This window comes from Takifugu flavidus, chromosome 5, assembly GCF_003711565.1.
Source record: "Takifugu flavidus isolate HTHZ2018 chromosome 5, ASM371156v2, whole genome shotgun sequence".
In the NCBI taxonomy this organism is placed as follows: domain Eukaryota; kingdom Metazoa; phylum Chordata; class Actinopteri; order Tetraodontiformes; family Tetraodontidae; genus Takifugu; species Takifugu flavidus.
The window spans coordinates 1,206,690-1,224,765 of NC_079524.1; the positions used below are offsets into that span (position 1 = coordinate 1,206,690).

At 47.8% G+C, this 18,076-nt stretch overlaps 2 protein-coding genes across 10 annotated transcripts in view; both read left to right on the forward strand.

The window, feature by feature from the left end:
* The window catches only part of kiaa0825 (KIAA0825 ortholog), a 91,065-nt gene extending 89,004 nt beyond the window's left edge, over positions 1 to 2,061 (forward strand). For all 5 annotated transcript variants that reach the window (XM_057032888.1, XM_057032889.1, XM_057032886.1 and 2 more), the window contains one exon: positions 1,264 to 2,061. In XM_057032888.1, the coding sequence (XP_056888868.1) occupies positions 1,264 to 1,429 (166 nt within the window). In that variant the 3' untranslated portion in view covers positions 1,430 to 2,061. The remainder of the gene's footprint in view (positions 1 to 1,263) is intronic.
* Positions 2,062 to 4,081: 2,020 nt separating this feature from the next.
* Positions 4,082 to 18,076, forward strand: part of fam172a (family with sequence similarity 172 member A) — a 112,071-nt gene continuing 98,076 nt past the window's right edge. For 4 of the 5 annotated variants that reach the window (XM_057032041.1, XM_057032043.1, XM_057032045.1 and 1 more), the window contains exons 1-5: positions 4,082 to 4,201; positions 4,876 to 4,998; positions 5,134 to 5,235; positions 8,506 to 8,606; positions 16,855 to 16,920. In XM_057032041.1, coding sequence (XP_056888021.1) covers positions 4,947 to 4,998; positions 5,134 to 5,235; positions 8,506 to 8,606; positions 16,855 to 16,920 — 321 coding nt within the window. In that variant the 5' untranslated portion in view covers positions 4,082 to 4,201; positions 4,876 to 4,946. Of the gene's footprint in view, positions 4,202 to 4,319; positions 4,463 to 4,875; positions 4,999 to 5,133; positions 5,236 to 8,505; positions 8,607 to 16,854; positions 16,921 to 18,076 lie in introns of those variants that run through there. The other variant, XM_057032042.1, reaches the window with a different exon arrangement.

Below are 18,076 nucleotides of genomic sequence, written 5' to 3' on the forward strand. Positions count from 1 at the left end.
AGAGAAGTAGAGAAAAGCCCCATACCCCCGGGCAGGGCCTCATACCCCCGGGCAGGGGCCCCAGACCCCTGGGCAGGGCCCCATACCCCTGGGCAGGGCCCCATACCCCTGGGGGGGGGCCCAGACCCCTGGGCAGGGCCCCAGACCCCTGGGCAGGGGCCCCAGACCTCGGGGCATGACCCCATACCCCTGGGCAGGGGCCTGGGCAGGGTTTTGTGCTCTGGAGGGCCCACATAAACTGCACTGACCACCGCATCCATTGTTTGGGGGTCTGTTTGACTGTGATCCATCTCCTGTGAGCTCCAGTACCTCCCTAACAAAACAGCACATTTACAGTCTTCATTATATCACAGGAGGAGTTGAACAGACTCATCTTGTCAAAGCAAAACCAGACAGGACAGGTTTAAAAAACAAAACAGAAGAGAAGTTCCAGAAGATTCAGGCAGAGACTGAAACTTCACGAAGATGCTCTGCCTTCAGACGGACTCCTCTCAATATGCATGAAACACAGGTGTGATTCTACCTTATTACACACACTCAGAGCAGAAGTACGGTTCTGGCCCACCTTTGAAGATACACTGAGCTATCGATGAGTGGCAGGGGCAGGATAAAAGGAGGCGCAGTGATTGCTATAAAAATTCAATCATTTGCAGTCGGACTGATATAATTCTCCTTTTGGCACACGAGAGACGCAGCGGCTCAGAGGCAGCCTTCAGCCGGCTCTCCGTATGGATTTGATTGACCACAGTCCCTCGTCAGGAGATTCGGCTGAAATGCTGAGTGAATTACAACACGACCACCCTTGATGTCTTTATATAACGCCGCTCTCCCGGCTGTGTTGGAGAGCGATACGGACAAAGTGCTTAAATGGCAGAAAAAGTCACAACGTACACGATGCTGCGCCCGTTCCACCGTGACCCCGCGCCCAGTAGTTATCAGGTGGGGAGGAGGAAGGTGGGTCAACAGAGCCAACGGCTTTTGCCTCTAAAAAGGGCCCAAAATCACGGCTCTGTCTGCATTTCCAGGTGCATTTGTGTTCTGGGAGTGAAAATTAATAAATAAAAATCAAAAAAATCTTCATCAAAGCCATGAAACTGACCCACACGGCACGAAAGAACAGCAGAGAAGGCCCGTACATGAAAGGCGGAACCATCCGGGGGGGTGATTTCAAACACAGGTCCCTCAACGCTGTGTTAAAACCCAACCTGCTACAGATGTGGAGCCTCTACTTTAACGTACTGATGTCACCTTCTGTGCCTCCAGGTGGGAGATGCAGGACGGAGCAGAGCTGGGGGACGAGGAGAAGGCCATGGTGGAGGGACTGCAGAACGCCCGCCTTGGAAGTGGCAGCAGCCGGGGCGTGCACGAGGACCCTCCACGAGCTGGTGGCGTGCAGACGAATGACTCTGGAGGCAGCGGAACCACCTGATCAGGGCCGGCGTACGACCAGCTTCTCCTCGTCTAAAATCCCGCTAGAATTGGTGACGCTCACTCGCAGCTCTGGTGGTGGTCACGTGCGCACAGATTTAGCCAGAGCTGGAGGTAAGAAGTGCGTGCGTGAGCACGTGCAAGATGCCGAGCTGCTGAGCACCAAAGAGTGACGGGGGCCGTTGCTCGCGCGTTACGTGCACGTGCGTTACGTGCACGTGCTTTTATGTGTTGATCAGGCACAGCTCATCTCATCTCCGGGGGCCAGTGGGGAAGGTGAGCCGTTGTTTTGGGGATAAGATCCATTTGTGTGATCACTCTCGGTGCTTCTCAGCAAAAATGGGGTGAGAATATTGATGTTGGTGTCTTTCTCTCGATGTCTGAAAGCAAGTGTCAGATAAAGGTTCCTCTCAAGCAGCTCCACGTGGAGCAGAATGGGCCCTGCGTTGTGGCGTCAGTATCACGTGCACGCTGTGAAAACGCTTATTTTAATACCGGTGGTTCGCATAAGGGATGAAATGTTTCAGAATTAAACATTAAAATCCCACCTTGCTCCTGAAATACTGCTGGATTGTGTCATTTGTGAGCACTTTTTTAAAGAATAAAAGTTATTAAGTGTTTAATTACACCACATGTTCTTTGTTGAGTTTTATTGTTCCCCTAAAAGGTTCAACAGCTCAAACGATCCTGGTTTGCTCAACGATGGGAGACGTTCTGCACGACCCTGAGTGGTTTCCATGAGACAGAAGGAAAACTGTGTCTTTGTCCGTTTAGCTAGAATGCAAATTCCAAATAACTCGTGTTGTTTAGGATCCGCCTTTGTCCCAACACCTGGGAAAACACAACACTTGGATCTGGTCTTCCTGCTGCGCTCCTGCAGGGTCAGCGTCAGGAGGCTGGTCACCTGAGAGCCGACAGGAAGAAGCTCAACAATCTTTATGAAGGATGTTTCAAGTTAAAAACTAAAACAATAATTCTATGATATTTATCAAACGTGCACAAACGCCTGGGTCCCAGAGCTCCTCAGGACCTGCAGTATTAATGCAGGATAAACAGGAGGTGTTTTCACTCCTCTGATTTTCCATTTTAATCGATTACCCTCCGTATTCCGCTGCATTATTCACCGCAAACTCCCGCAGCTGAAATACGCTTTTATTTTATTCAGAACTGCAAGTTTGAGCTGAGGGTGGGATGAGAAAGGTCAGAACTGCTGTCCTGCTGGAACGGCAGATGTGCTCAGCTAAATACTTCACTTCTTTTTGCTCGGTTCTTTTTTGAACTTCTAAATCTAAAGAAACTCAGCGATTAAAGATGCACCGTACCAAAACCCACCTGCGATAGCCTCTTTTCTTCGGAAAGTTCAGGTAGTTTGTGCGGAGATTTTCAATAAAGCGTGACGAGTTTAACCTCAATCATGGAAGCAGATGAACGATGATCTTCTTTCCCACTTTTCCCAGTGACTCTCTGACACTTTCAGTGCAACAAGGAAACTGATGTCTTTGTGTCAGAGGTGGAAACTTGATTAAAAAAAAGCAATATCCTTCTGACTGGATACGTATTTGAATATGACATCAACCTTTCATAAATATCTTATTCAAGAAACTTCAGTGTCATTATTTTAATCCCTTTAATATGTTTGGTGTGGATATTCTTATCAACAGCTGAACACGGCCATGTCAGTGAACAATAACGTTTCTGTTGTGCACCTGACTGGAGAAAAAATGCACTAATAAATTCACACCTGTGTGAAGGGAAAGCGAATCAGGCAGCTCAACGCAGACGTCAGTGCTGCGGAATCCTTTATGGGGGGGGGGGGGGGGGGGGGGGGTCCATCAAGTAAAATCTGCATTCCACAGGGTTAGGGTTAGAACCTGGCCTTTTACAACATGAGTCCTGTATTAAAAATACTAATAAAATAAAGGTGATGAATGGCATTAATGAATGTCATGTGTCTTAAATGTTACAAAAATATTTGCTGAATACAAAGAGACAGTGTTTTTTTGTCTTTTTTAAAAATCCGCACATATTTTAGTGAATGTTAGCATCTACTTGATGGTCATTGTGACCTGTACGCTTGACATTTCCGTACTCTCGTCTCTTAATTAAATGTTGTTTTTTTTAAAAAAAAACTAGCTGAATATTTCAGCTTCTGGAATTATGTCTCACGTATTTCTGATGTCGACAGAGGGAACAGTTCAACATCAATATAACAAATGAAGAGCAGGTATCAGACAAACACAGTTTATCTGCCTTCTTTTTATTGAAATAAAATGTAATTGCTATGCTGCTGCTGCTGTTGGTAAGTGCTATTGGAACAACATCTTAAGAACATTTTTGTCATTCTAGTTAAATAAAACAATATAAAATGTTAATACAGATTCTGAGAAAACTAAAAAAACGACTTCTTTAGACTCTTTAAATGGATGAAATACAAGGCAGTGCGCTGGATTCCTTATCGATGTCCCTTAAATGGGTTCTAAAGTTAAAGCCTCTATATTACAGGTAAAGATGAGCAGGTTTAATGGAGGATGCTGCAGAAATAGAAACATTTATCATCACTCAGGTGGAGGATATCCAGGAGCAGATGTGGGAGCCGCCGCCAACATCTGTCCCAGCGTCAGCTGACGCGTTACTGTCTCTTTAAATGCCGCTTCCCTCGTTGCCCCGGTAACCCGGAAGCTTCACTCTCTGCACGCTCGGGCGCCTCTGACTTCTTCCTGTTGTAGTAATTTCGTGGATCGTGCAGCTGCGGGACAGTCGTTAAGCTAAAATGGTGCGTGAGTTCGACCAAAAGCATGTCTGGGTTCATGTAAAGAGCCGTTCCTGGCCGGAAGGCGGCGTTTATTACGCTTGTTTCAAATAAAAGCAGCCGGTCGCAGCGTCACCCTGCCGGATGTGTCCACGCCGAGCAGCCGCGCGCTCTCAGCAGTGGCTTTGCACACATTTTACACAGATTCCTGCCACCGACAGAGCTCTCCGGCTGCTTTAGCCGTGTGAAAATGAACCTTCCGCAGCGCCCGCGGCTATTCTTAAGGTTTAAAAGCGCGGCAAACTTTGCAACGTTTGCATAATTAATGTGGTTGTTGCGCGCGCCTGCAAAAGTTGCCCATACCTGCGCCAGCTGCCGTGGCAACATTTACATGTTTAATTGCAATAATGTTGACGAATGGCTGCACTTGGCTGTTTATGCACCGTGTTATTGCAGCGCAAATGATCGCGGTTCCCTTTTACTCTGGAAGGTGTTGAGCCGGTGGGCTGTACATGACATCCCATAATGTGACATGTTTTGGGCTGCTGCCTTTAAAAATGACTCCCCTGAATGGGCCCTACTGCATCAAAGCTGCGTTCATGCTGCGCCATTCACGGGGATATTAAAGTAGATGCGCGTGCGCAACCTCGTATCTCTAATTTTGGCTTTTTCTGGTGTTTAATCCCCACGTGGAGCAGAGAACATCTCCGTGACGGCTCCCATCCAGCTCCCTCACCCTTCTGCTGCTTCGTGCACTCCGTGCGTGACTATGGCGCAGGGTTCTGGTCAAGAGGACAGAGAAAAAACCACGGCACTCAAAGGTAAAAGCCACCATGTTGGACCAAAAGGTCCCGGCTACGAGCGCGGTCACATCGTCCACAGCTTTATCCCACTTTAAAGAGTCACTTTAAACTGCTCTGATGGTTCATCGCCGTTGTTCTTGTCTTCTCCCCCAGATTTGCTGTCACGGATAGACCTGGATGAGCTGATGAAGAAAGATGAACCCCCTTTCTCTTTCCCTAAAACTCTTGAGGAGTTCGAATATGCCTTCAACGAAGGTAAGCACATGTTTTAGCTTCGTCTTCTTAACTGCCTCTTGGGGTCACGGGGAGGGTGCACATATGGGCGAAGGCGGGGTAGAACCCTGGGTGGGTCACCAGTTCATTGAGGCGACCTATGTGAGCATTTCTGGGTTGCTCAAGGGTACCTCGGCAGTGCTCTGAAGGTGTTCTGGCACCTTCCATGTTTTTGAACCCTCCCCTTCTCAGCCCATTTCCCCAACACATTGAGGTAACGCCGATATTTTAGCGTTCAGATCATAAAGTCCTGCGACCGGCCACGGACACAGACCATATTCTGGTCTGAGCCTTTAACTGTTATTATCAGTAATGTTCACATTCACTCTGAGTTTCTGACCTCATCATCCGTTGATCCTCAGTCTTAAAACTGTGTAATATGAATAATGGTGGATTTACCTAACTCATGTTTTTCACGAGGGCTGCGTGAGGAACTGGAAACTAATTGGAGTCATGATTTGTGATGCTAATGCCAAAGAGAAGCCGCTAATTAATTCCTCAGCCTGCGACTGATCCAGTCATAATTTAAGTTATGCATAAATCGGCGTATGTTCTGTTAAAGGGTGACACTTTGGCCCTTTTTTTGGAGGAAGATCGATTGAACTTGCAAAAAAAGGGTAGGAAACAGGAAGCTCCTGTGTGAGTTAAATATCGGCCGTGCGGCTCCGCCTGGATGGCGAGTGGCAGCGTTTAGGGATTCTGTCTGAAGAATCGTGGCGTCCTGCAGCTCGTGCCCTGATCAACGTGCGCTGTGGCAGGTGTGGCCACCACTCTGGTGGAAACGCTCGCCGCTAAAAGATGTGGCGTGAGAGTGCGCGGGGCGTTTCGATTCGTCTCAGAAGTTGTGGAAGGTTTGCAGGCCGTAGCCAGACCAGATCGAACCCGAGGCTGAAGGTGGGCACCAGCAGCAGGCCAGGCCATGGAGGGAGGGGGGATGGATGGATGGATGGATGAAGGGAGGGAGTGATGGATGGATGGGGGGGGGGAGGGAGGGAGGGAGGGTGGGTGGGATGGAGGGAGGGAGGAGGGATGATGGATGAAGGGAGGGAGGGAGGGAGGGAGGGTGGATGGATGGAGCAGAGCTGGACATTATGCTGTTCTCAGATCCTGAACGTTTATTTAGAGGCGTCATCAGGGAACATGAAGGATCCTCCCATGATCATATTACCCCCCCGTCTTCTAATGTGTGAAGAAGCAGGTGATGCCAGTTCAGACATTATTTTAAAAGTAGTTGAAGATTCTTTGGACTTGCCTGGGAGTGAGAGCGCACTGCTAGCTGACTTTGGTCTTCCCCCGTATCCTCTCCCTCTCCGTCACCCCCACCCCCACCCCCACCCCCACCCCCACCCCCACCCCTCTGTTCTCTGTCAGTGTCTCTGCTGGCTGTCTAGCCGGCTGAGCGGGGGACATGTTGTGTACTCTACGGCCCGTCAGTAACCTACTCAGCCTTGCCCTCAGTCTGACGGACCATTTGCATAACCTCACTGCGCCTAAAAGCAGACACGGAGGCTCAGCTCTCCGCCACCCTCCGCTGTGCCGGCTCTCACATTCCCGCTCAGTCTCCCATGGAGGAAGGAACACGTTCGGAGACTCTTCTACCTTCAGACTCTGCCGTATCTCTCCATTTCCACCGCCGACCCTCTGAACATCCTCTGAAGTGCGGCTCCTCTCTCCATCCACCCACACCTGCCGCATGTCTTGTCCGCTCCTCCGTGTTTTTGAAGGATGGCGTTCCGCGCTCGCTTTAGCTCGGGGCATTTCCATAGCTACACTGTGGCTACCTGCGGCCACGACAGGTGGAACAAAAATGTTAATTTGACCGCGTAATGATGTGAATACAGACGAGGCTGCGTACAACAGTGTGCAGGTATCTTAATCATTGAAGCTGATGGCTTCATCTTGCGAGCCCTCCAGTTTTCCATTACTGGAAATCCAAGGTTATGTACACCTAATTAAGCGACCAAATTGAGAACAGAATGCTAATTATGACAGAGAAGAGGAGAAAAAGTTGAGAAAACGGGATTCCTCTGAGAGAGGATGCATTGGGGGAGGTAGCAGAGCTGATCCCCCCTCCCAGCTCTCTCTCTCTCAGACACACACACACACACACACACACACCACTTTCATACAGTAAGATTTCATTATAGCTGCTTCTTCCTTCTCTTAGGCAGTAGTATTTAGATCCTCACCCCTCCATGACTGCATAATTGATTTTCTTCAAGGTACTTTTTCTGCGCACTGCTTCATCCTAACTTCTCGCTCGTCTGCTGCTCTACCTCTGAGGCATAAATCTGCCTTTTAATGCAGCACAATGATAAACCTAGATGTACCATTATGTGTTGCCTAACAAGTTAGCATGAAAGCGAGCTCTGTAATACTCAGTGTGTTACAATCGGGAGATCCATTACACTGATAGAGTGGCGGAAATGTTAGCAATTTACAGGAAGATGAAAAAAAAATGCATATGCACGCTTATAACTTGCGCAGATGTGTTTATTTATACCTTGGATGCAGTTCTTACTTTGTAATAATTGAGAAAGTATGAGAGCCCCCTGGCTGTTTGGGTTCAGTCCTGTAATGTGTACTGTTCAGCGGGTTAGCTCGGGGAAAAAAATAAAAAATTTGCAGTTGCGAAGGTCAAAATTCAATTTAACACTCCACAGTTTTATTGTGCGCCGGTGTCAGTCGCAGGATCGATGGGCTCATTGCGGAGGTAAATGTGGGAGTTTGGGAGGCGCACGAGGGTAATTGTTTATATGTGCGCAACATTCCCAAATGATGGCTGTTTTACATCAATAACCCATCGCACAGAGGTGGTTCTGTCCCGCTCCTGTGTCTGGTCTGCTTGAGCCGCACTCGGAGCTAATGACACTTGCTTTATGCCCACAGCTGGTCATCCTGGCGCTCCTGCACGAGCGTGTCCAGGGATGATTGGCTGCTGCCCAGACAGCCACCTCCAAAAAACAAGGAGCAGTTGTGGGGCTCCGCATGCCAAGCCGCGGTGCACCGTCACAAACATGCTGGAAACCTTCCACGCTCCTCTCTCCGCTCTTTGCTCGCACTCTGGACAAAGATCGACGGAAAAAGTTCCAGAAATGGGGGGAAAAGCAAAGAAATCAAGCAATTGGGGAAAAAAAGGAGCTGGAACTTGTTTGGCCTTGGTCCTGTCACCAGTGGTGACCCGCCTCCTTGAGTCCCACCACGCTTTAGTCACCGACTCACGTGATTGTCTGTCTTCATTTCCGCCTGCAGACGGTCAGCTCAGACACACGGAGACCGGAGAGCCCTTCGTCTTCAACGCCAGGGAGGACCTCCACCGCTGGAACCAGAAACGCTACGAAGCTCTCGGAGAGGTAAAATAATTCTGACTTCCTGTCCGGAGTAAACAGATGTTGCCTTTATCCCCCTGCAACGGTTGGGCCGGTAAGAACCCACGGTATGAGTGAAAATCAGCCGAACGGGCCGAGGAAAGTTCCACCTCTAAAGGGTTGAAAGAAGCCGCACACACGTCATAAATGAACTCCGGCGTCTCCCACAGGACGGGTCTCTCATGGCTGCTGGCCTTTAACGCCGAGCAAATTCCCCCTTTTGACGCCTAAACGGCACAATCGGACAGTAATGTGTGTTGTGTTCCAGACCTCTGTTAGCTTAGCGAGTGGAAGGTTTACAGGGTTTTTGAAAGGTCGCCGTCGGCCGCGGCGCCACCTGAACGCCGCCGATCCGTAATGGGTAAAGTCTAATCATCCTGTCAGTGGTGGTGGGAAACTGAATGAGAGGTTGCACGGTCTGGACCGGACGGGACACCACTGTCCACCCGGATCCAGGAGGGTTAAAACCACGCGCGGGCTAGTTTTAAACGTGTCTGGGGTCATTTAGAGCGATGGCGGCGTTCCCTCCTGTCACGCTCGCACCTGCACTTTGCATTCGCGCCACAAATGTTCTTTTGTGATCTGCTTTTTGTTTGCACCCCTGCTATGTCGTTTTTAATTGTCTGCGCGTTCTTTTGATGTTCAAAGCGAAGTGATAGAGCCGTTTGTGGGATTACCTGGCTGTTTTCCTGATTCCTAATGCAGGTATACAGTAACTCCTTTGAGAGGCAGCCTTTTGTGAAGGCCTTTTTCTTTTTTCTTCTTCTCCTGCTCTCTTCTCTCCTGCTGAGGCACAATCCAGCAGGATCTAAAAAGACTGCAGAAACAAACATTTGGTAGCATGTAAGGGGGGAAAAATACCCCTGGAAGAACACACGGGCATTTAAACTAGCTGAACTTCAGCATCGGGGGAGGCAACATTTGGAAGAAGCAAATAATTATCGTACGTGCGTATGCAAATTTTATTCATCCTATGATTAAAAAAGTGGCAGAAGCATCTTCTTTCAAAAACAAAAAAGGGAACTATGTTAATCACTGTTCATGGGCTTGTGTAATGGGAACAAATGCTGTAGTGTTTGCATTGTAGGAGGGGGATTAGCAACACAGCATTTACCTGAATAAGCATGTTATCTGTTTGGGGTTTGTATGTCCACTGTTAGACACAACCACGTGTGTGAGTTTGGACTGACGTGTTGCCCCTGTAGCCAGCACATTTGTGCCATTGTGCGCCTGTCTGGTCTCTCCTTTGTTTCTGAACAGGACGAGAGATGCTGTCAGATATCGTTAGAGCACAATGGGCTTGTGTGCAGAGAGGTCTGTTACGGTCCCGTCCCGTCACGCAGCCTTTATCAGACCCTCCACCTGACCGTGATGCTACCAGCTCATTTAAACGGCTCCAGTATTCGGAGACTTGGTGATGTCGTAGCCGTTAGCTCATATTTCCAGAAGACTGTTGGATGCTTCCAGGCTTGGAGGATTGTGCAGTTTGCCTTGTTAGCAATAAAGATTTGATGCACATTTTGCTGTGATTCTCCTCCTCGTGCTCATGCGTCCCTGGTCTGGCGACGTTCCCACACTTCCTGTGTCAACTTCCCATTTTGCCCTGGACAGTTTAGTGGCTGGTGCATTTTCAATCGATGCCTCCGGTCCAAAATACCAAAAAATGGTATATTTTAAATTGCGTAACACTGAAGTCGTTTCCATGATTTAATTTGAGATGCAGCATTAGGAAAATAATTTGGTTTGCACAACACTTGAAGGTATAGACTGGTGAGGCCGCAATATTGTGCGACCGGATCGCTTACTGTCCGTCCAAGCTTAACGTGGGGAGGCAGGTTTTCTACTCCAGCAGCTTCACCTTTACTTCTGTGAAATCAGCACTTTCAGCACAGTCCAGTACGTTTGATTTAAACCATACCTAAATCTGTTTGTTCCTCTTATATACAGTGTATATATAATTCTGCATATACATCTTTTAAGGTGCCTAACTCCTAATTTCCTGGGCAGTTTTATTTCCCCCCTTGTTCCTCTTCATTTGTACATCTTTAACAGCAGAGGACCCTGTTGGTGCTGGTGAGTTTGCACGCCTGTGTGTGTGTGTGCGCGCGCGTGTGTGAGTACGCTGGGGGCGTGTGTGCATGTATTGTCACACACATCACAGCACCAGATGTCCAATTTGCACTTCAGCCTCATCTGAATGGAGGAACGCAGGAAGAGGAGTCGCAGGATGCTGCTGCGATGGCCTCCACGTAGAGAAAGAGCCACGAAATGGGGACGTGCACTGAAGAGCGCCCATGATTGTTCCCGCTCCGATAAACCTCACCTCGCTTCTTCACCACCTCATTTTCATGTGGCACGGAGAGATTGAGCGGCATTGTTGGAAAGCTGTGCCAGGCCACGTGCTCCAGAAGAAAAAAAGGTCCTCGCTTTAAGGCTAAATTTAGTTTGTATCATGATCTGATCACATGTTTTAAGAGAGGAGCAGAAGAAGGGGTCAGACTCATGGTCTAGTCCTTATTCATGTAGCTTTGTTCTCATTTGTGGATACCTTTTAGTGTATCTTCTTTATTCCTGGCGTCTTTTCTGTGGAACACCTTAATACGGCGGAAGGTTTATGTTCTGGAGAACAAACTGGTTTGGAGTCATGTTAGTTTGATGTTTAAACAATGAAGCAGTCAGACAGCAGTAAAATGCCCTGCTGACAGGATCATTCCAGGTGCTATAACGACTCCGTGCCGCCTGTAATAGGGAGCAGGCGCGGCGTTGCACGGAGCGGCGGGGTCACCTCTGCCCGTGTAGGTGTCGGCTGTAGACTAATTCCTCTGATTCAGTGATGAATCTCTCTGATAGAGACGGGCATAGGGTCTGGCCCAGATGGAGCTCTATTAAGCTGTTAATAAATGAGGATTCTTCTCCGCTCTGCCTGCATCTGTGGAATGAGGAGCGCTCGCAAATTTGTAAACACACACACATACAGAGAGAGAGTCAGAATATTATAATGAAGCAAAGCTAGCCAGATGGCTGCATTAGGAAGCGCACTCTCTTCTTTCCCTCTCTGTCTCTTTATCTCTGTCTGTCTGTCTGTCTGTCTCTCTCTCTCTCTCTCCCCCCCTTCCCAGTTATCTTTTCCCCCTAAAGCCTGTGGCCTTTTCCTCAGTAAGGAACCGGCCAAGCTTTATTGCCCGCTGCAGGATGTCCCCACACATCTCTGGAACTACTGTCCAGGTTACAACGTTTATGCCGGATGTTGCCGTTGTGCCCGACTCGGGTGCCCACAGTGAGCCGCCACCCGAAGGCCGGTCCCAGGTTGTACAGTACAAAGTGAATTCTGTGCTGCTGTGCACTGTGTAGAGCGTGCACGGGCCTGGCGGATGGAAACATCCAGTAGTTTTTCTTTTTAAATCTGGTTGTAGTCTGTCAACCCAATCAAGGTGGCAGCACAACCTGCCCTCAGAGCACCTGAACCACATCGGTGGACTAGACAGTGGGCTGCGTACCACCATAATCAGGCCGGTAAATTAAATTAAATTGATTCAACCACTCCCTCAAATGTTCTGGGTTCTTCTGGGTGTGTGTCCTTAGTACTGTTGAGCAATATATACGTTGGGCAAGGCCTGCTCCTGCCTAAGGGGGGTCATTTTAATTTGTTATTTTTTTAAATATGTTTTTATATGTTTGTTTCACAGGGTTCCTTCACCTGTGGTGGGTCTGGACTGGGATGCCCATCCACATTAGTGGATCATTTGGGGTGTTTTGGTAACGGGATTTCAGAGGTGCAGCAGTTCACTAAGGGAGCGGACACGAGGGGACAACATTGTCGATGTGGCGATGGAATGGCTTGGGGAACAGGGCATGAAGGGAGGATGTGAGAGGGCTGGTAGGTACAAACCTGGCGTCTGCCGCTACTATGGGCACCCACGGTGACCTACAGTCCCTCACGCTGAATTAGACCCCCGCTGGCTCCTCGGTAACACCTGAGGAGGTCGTTAGAGCGCCATTAGGACCAGTCGTGGAGGGCGGGCAATGAGGCGGGAGCGGGATATCTACGGCAAATGTAAACAGCGCGTCAGTCTGCATCTGAGAAGTGGCTCTTTCCCTGGAGAGCTCTTTCTCTTCTGACAGAAAAGTGACAGCGAGCTCATGGGAATTATTCCCTCTTTCTCTCCTTTCCCATGCGTTGTGACAGATCACAGATTCACCAGAATAGGCTCTATTTTAATAGCACTTTCTGTCGGGACGCGGGGCTGACTTAAAATAAACAACCTTTCTTTTGCCGAGTGCTCTCTCATTTTTGCAGGCTCCTTTTTCCGAGCACGCTTTGGTGTTGTTGTCGCCACTGTTGTGCTGCATTGTTCGGGGGGATTTTCCTCCTTTTTCCTCCTTTCATTTTCCTCTATTCTCTGGAGAAGAAGGAACGCTTCCCTGGGTGCAGCCGGTGATACGGCATACAGGGCAGCTCTTTCAGTTTCATTCTGTAAACAGCTTTGAATGCCTCTTCTTGCTCTTTGGTTTTCATGGCTAAGTGGCTTTTGGAGGGGCTTCTGGACTAGAGAGACAAGAGGTGCTCCTGCTCTAACTCTTTCTGCGTGAGCGTCATAGACTATGTATTTAATGCATTGGTAAATTTTTACAAAGTGTTTTTAAAATCTCATTATCCTGATAAACCTAAATCATTTCCATGATGAAGAATGGAGGCGGCATCACCCCACCTTTGACCCCCTTTTTTGTGTATTCTCGGCTGTAATTGGGGGTAATGGGAGTGGTGGAAATGATGGATCTGATGCAACACTTTAGGAGTCCTGCAGAAATGAAACAGTCCCGGCGATGCTACATCGCCACACAAAGACGGTGCTTCACATACATTTGCTACACTTCAGGAGTGATGGCGACTCCTGTTGTGTCTCCTCACCCCCCGTCCTCCATGTTGCCTCCCTCCTCCTGGATTGATTGTTTTGCTTGTGCGTGTCCAGCAAAAACAGCCGTCATATCAAATTAAACGTGGTCTTAAAAAGTGATGCGATAGCGACGCAGAGCCGGTGTGGGAGGTCTCCGAGGCGATGCATCGTGGTCCCGATTAAGACCTCAGCTCGGCGTGTGATTAAGTGTGATGAAGAGGTTTTTTTTTAATGGGGGTGACCAGGGGTTTGCCTTCCACAGCCCACCCACTTACCAACTGCGTGGACTGTACTGTCCGCTCCTCCTCCTCCTCCTCCTCTTCCTCTCAGCTGTTCACGGCCGTTGGAGGTGACACTGAGATCCGGCTCCTCGGGATTACCTCTCCCTCCGTCTCTTCCCTCTCTCTTCCCACTGAGCCCTCTTCTTAGTCTCTTCCTTCCTCCCTGATCCGGCTCCTCTGGCCTCACCGCCACAGTGTTCCCTCTGTGGACCTGAAAGGCTGCTCCAAACCGTTTGGAACCTTGTAGTTCTTGTCTTTTATTGTTTAAAAGACGTCATATTTATGACAGAATTCTCAATACTAAAGTTTCTGTTTTAGGGGAATCCAAGAAGACGAAAACCTGAAATCCTCTGAGTTACCAACAAACATTTTCAGCAACTTTTACAATTATGTGTATCGTAAAACAAATTTAAAACATTAAAAGAAAAGGAATCAGAAATAATGCAGGAAGAAAAGTTCAGGAGTAGTCGTAATCCATGACGGATTAGTCCGACAGAGAAGAGTAACTGACCTTTCAAGAACAACATTTCCAGATTTTAGTTTAGCTTGAAAGCGCATTTCATAACAAATTCTGTGTTATCACATCTCAGCACGACGCACGCATCAGTGTCGTCATGGATGGGCTCGATAATGGCGTTAAACTGTTGCGTTTGCAGCTGTGTGCATTGGGAATCTTGGGGGAGGAGAAACAAACGGGACTTTTTTCTGGTGGGAAGCAAAAACTAGAGCCAGAGACGCGACTTGACCCAGAAAGAAGATTTGTGGTTCAGTGTTACAGTGAGATATGGACGACCTCAGACGACCTTCGTCGTGTTGGTGCTGGCGAGCTGCTGCTACTTATTACCTCCAGGCCCAAAAGACCCCGCAGTGGACACACTCCCGTTCCAAACCAGACCGTGCTGTGCTGTTAAGTGCTCCTCCAACAAACGTCTGAAACGTTAATTGCTTTGAACCTTTAGAGGAGAAGTTTGGAATCACTCTAACACGACTGGAAAAAAAATCCAAAGCTTTCTGATGATGTTGCATCAAAGTACTGCAGGTAAAAAAGAAAATTGTAAGCATCTGACTTGTCCGTGATACACACACACACACACACACACACACACACACACACCCTTTTCTCTCCTCCTTGTGTCTCAATATTATTTCCCAAATCCACTCATCAAGGTTCTCCTATCATCCAGTGCGATAATGCAGGCACTCAGCCTTGCTTCCTGCAGGCATTCCATTAAAGCACTAATAACACACTGGTAATTAGGTGACAAAGACCTTTTTCTTATTGGATGATCAGATGTGGAGACGTAGTCCTTGGAGGCCCACACAGATGCAGTAGGGTGAGAGTGTGTGCACCAGCTCTCGAGTCTCCAACGGATGGCGTTTCTGGGTTTTCGCGTTTGGACCCCGAACAAGTGCAGACAATTGTGCCCATCTGCACTTGATATAACGGTTTAAAGCCGCTGATTGCAACACATGTTTACACATCAGCGTCTGATTAAGGGTACTAATGAGAGCGCCCCCACACCGAAACTTTCTCTGCTTTCTCCTTCACGTCCCTCTTCCCTATCTGACGTCCTGGAGCCACCTGAGGCGCAGAACAAATAACATAGTCCAAATGAAATTTCCTCCGAGTCTTATTGATGTCATTAAACACGAGGACGCGGAGGCCTCGAATCATTTTGGTCTTCATCAGACCTGCTGACATTTGAGTGAATTAGCTGTTCGGCGACGTTGTTGGGCTCCTTTAGCTTTTCCCCCCTTTATGAGTTCACGTGGTGGAATCGATCGCGTCATTGGTCCGTCTTCTGGGTTTCGATTGGCTGTCAAAAGGCTAATATGTGTCTTGTATGTATTGTTATTCTTGCATAATGTTCCATAAGCTGTAAATTAGGTTAGCATTGAGTTTCCTTCAGGCGCAAAAGAGCGCAGCAATATTGCGATTATCAGGAGAATTCCTGTTGGAGTTAAAAGCAAAAGAGCTTAATTTTTTCTGTACTCCTAAGTTGTGGTTGGCCTTTCCTTGTCCTTTTCTTTTCTCTGTGAAAATGTCAATTCCTGCCATTTAAAAAGGCGTCAGAACATGTTATTTAGGCATATGCATCATTTCGTTGTTCTAAGGTTGACATTTTCAGCGTGCTCTGAAATTGCCTTTTTTGTTTGCTAAATTTAGGAAGGTCCTAAGATCCGTCAATCAAATGGTTTCAAATGTATAAAATGCTCTCACTTTACAACCATACAAGGACGTTATATTTAATATTTTCTAATCCAGGGAATGAGATTCTATAATGTAGAAAAAACAACATAATTCAACTCTAATGCAGCCACTTGCAAAAAGGTGTTTGTTCTACAGTCTTGAAAGATTTAACACTCATCCTAAAGCATTGGTGCAAATCCTTTAATAGCACAAACATTTTGGTTCCCATTAATTAGACGAGCTTAATATAATGGAACCAAATGTGGCCTTGACAGCCCAACGATTGATGATGCAGGACGGGAATCAGGAATCAGTCCAACGTGTTGTGTTATCGCTGATGGAAAACCGGAATCTGTTCACAAAGCGCTCCTCTGTTCTCAGCTAAGCAGGATGAGGGGAAAAGGAGAGAGGGGGAAAATACGGAAAATGGAAAAGAAAGTTGTTAATGTCACTGAACCATGAAAGTCTTGGCCCGGGGTTGGAATGATTCGGTATACAAGGTTCTTTAGTGCCGTGGCTGCAGGGATAAACATAACTTACATCAGCCCTTCGCTTGTACAGGAGATTTCCTCTCCTGGCACTTACAACCGCAACACTTAACCACACACACATGCACGCACGCACGCAGCTACACACACACACACACACACACACACCCCACAGGGCAAAAAGGTTTTTTGAATAGTGTTTTTTTTCCTGTTTGCAAGTGTGACAGCAGTTGCTATTAGTTGTTCATACAAACAGTTTATGCGGCTTTTGTTGGATGGTTTTTATCAGCAGCGGCACCAAACATTCACTGCTTTAAATTAGATTATCAGTTTATTATTTGACCTTGTCTCTGTGCTTTTTTCTTTCTTTCTTTTCAGATCATAACTCTGTATGTTTACGAGCTGCTGGAGAAAACGTGCAACATGACTAAAGCAATCCTTCCAGTAAGTAGCGGAGTGAAAGGAGGCATCTCCCTCTTTGATTTATACCCTTGAAGATTAAAGGAAGTATTAAAAATGAAAATTGACATAAATACTTGGGCTTCAGAGTGGGAATTATTATTCCGAGTGTACCATTTATGAGGAAAATAAAGGGGGATGGCGAGGACTCGTCTCTCCTATTCTCCGCCACTCTTTGTCTTTATATCTCACTCACTTTCCCTCTTAATTCCTTTCTTTCCCGCAGCCCTCATCTGCCCACGTTCTTTGTGCGGAAGTGTCTCCTCAACAAATTAACTGCATTGTGACGTGTCATTTCAAAGGCACAGTGGCGCAGCATGCTGATGCTTAATCTGTTTTGCATTCATTTGCGCTGAAGGGGACTTTCTGCTCCGCCATCACGCAGTTATTCTTTGCCCAGCTCATCCGGGCTCAGAGCACACACTTGATCCCCTTTTATTTGTTGTTGGAAGCATGCTCGCCTCGCTCCATTCTCCCTTTGCTCCTCCATCCCTGCCCCCCCCCCCTCCTGTTTGGAGAAGTTGTGATCATTTTTCAGGGTGCGGTTATAAGGATCTTAGGCAGCAGTGGTGTTCAGAAGCATAGCAGAGTTACCTCCGGAGCTAACGGTGTCCATAAATCACATCGCCAGGGTCTCGGCGCCTTTCATTAGTCCCCTCACACTTTTACTGCTTTATCTGCCTGGCCTATTTATCTCATTATTCCTCTGGAAAATTGCTCTGTTCTGCTTTTCTGCCGCCCACCCGCCCGCCTGCCTATAGAGCCTGCCTACGTGTGTATTTGCGTGTTGGTGGTAGGTCCATCCACCTGCGCAGCACTGAACTTTTGACCGCAGATTTTAAGAAGATTAACCACAGCCAAGTAAGGGGAGAGGGAATGAGGAAGCAGAGGAGAATAAAGGGTATGATTTTTTTCTCCCCCACTCGTCTTTCTTTGTCCGCTCGGATTAAGTTCTCGCAGCTGCCACCCGTGGCTTTTATGGACACTATTTGTCTCCTTAGAGATCATTGTAGGCGTGCTGGTGACGGATGCATGGACACACAGGCTGCGGAGGAACCGCATTTACACACTCACTTATCTGTCAACTGCAGTTTTGATCAGGCAACAGTTCCGATTGAATGCCCCCAAACTCCAGGAATGT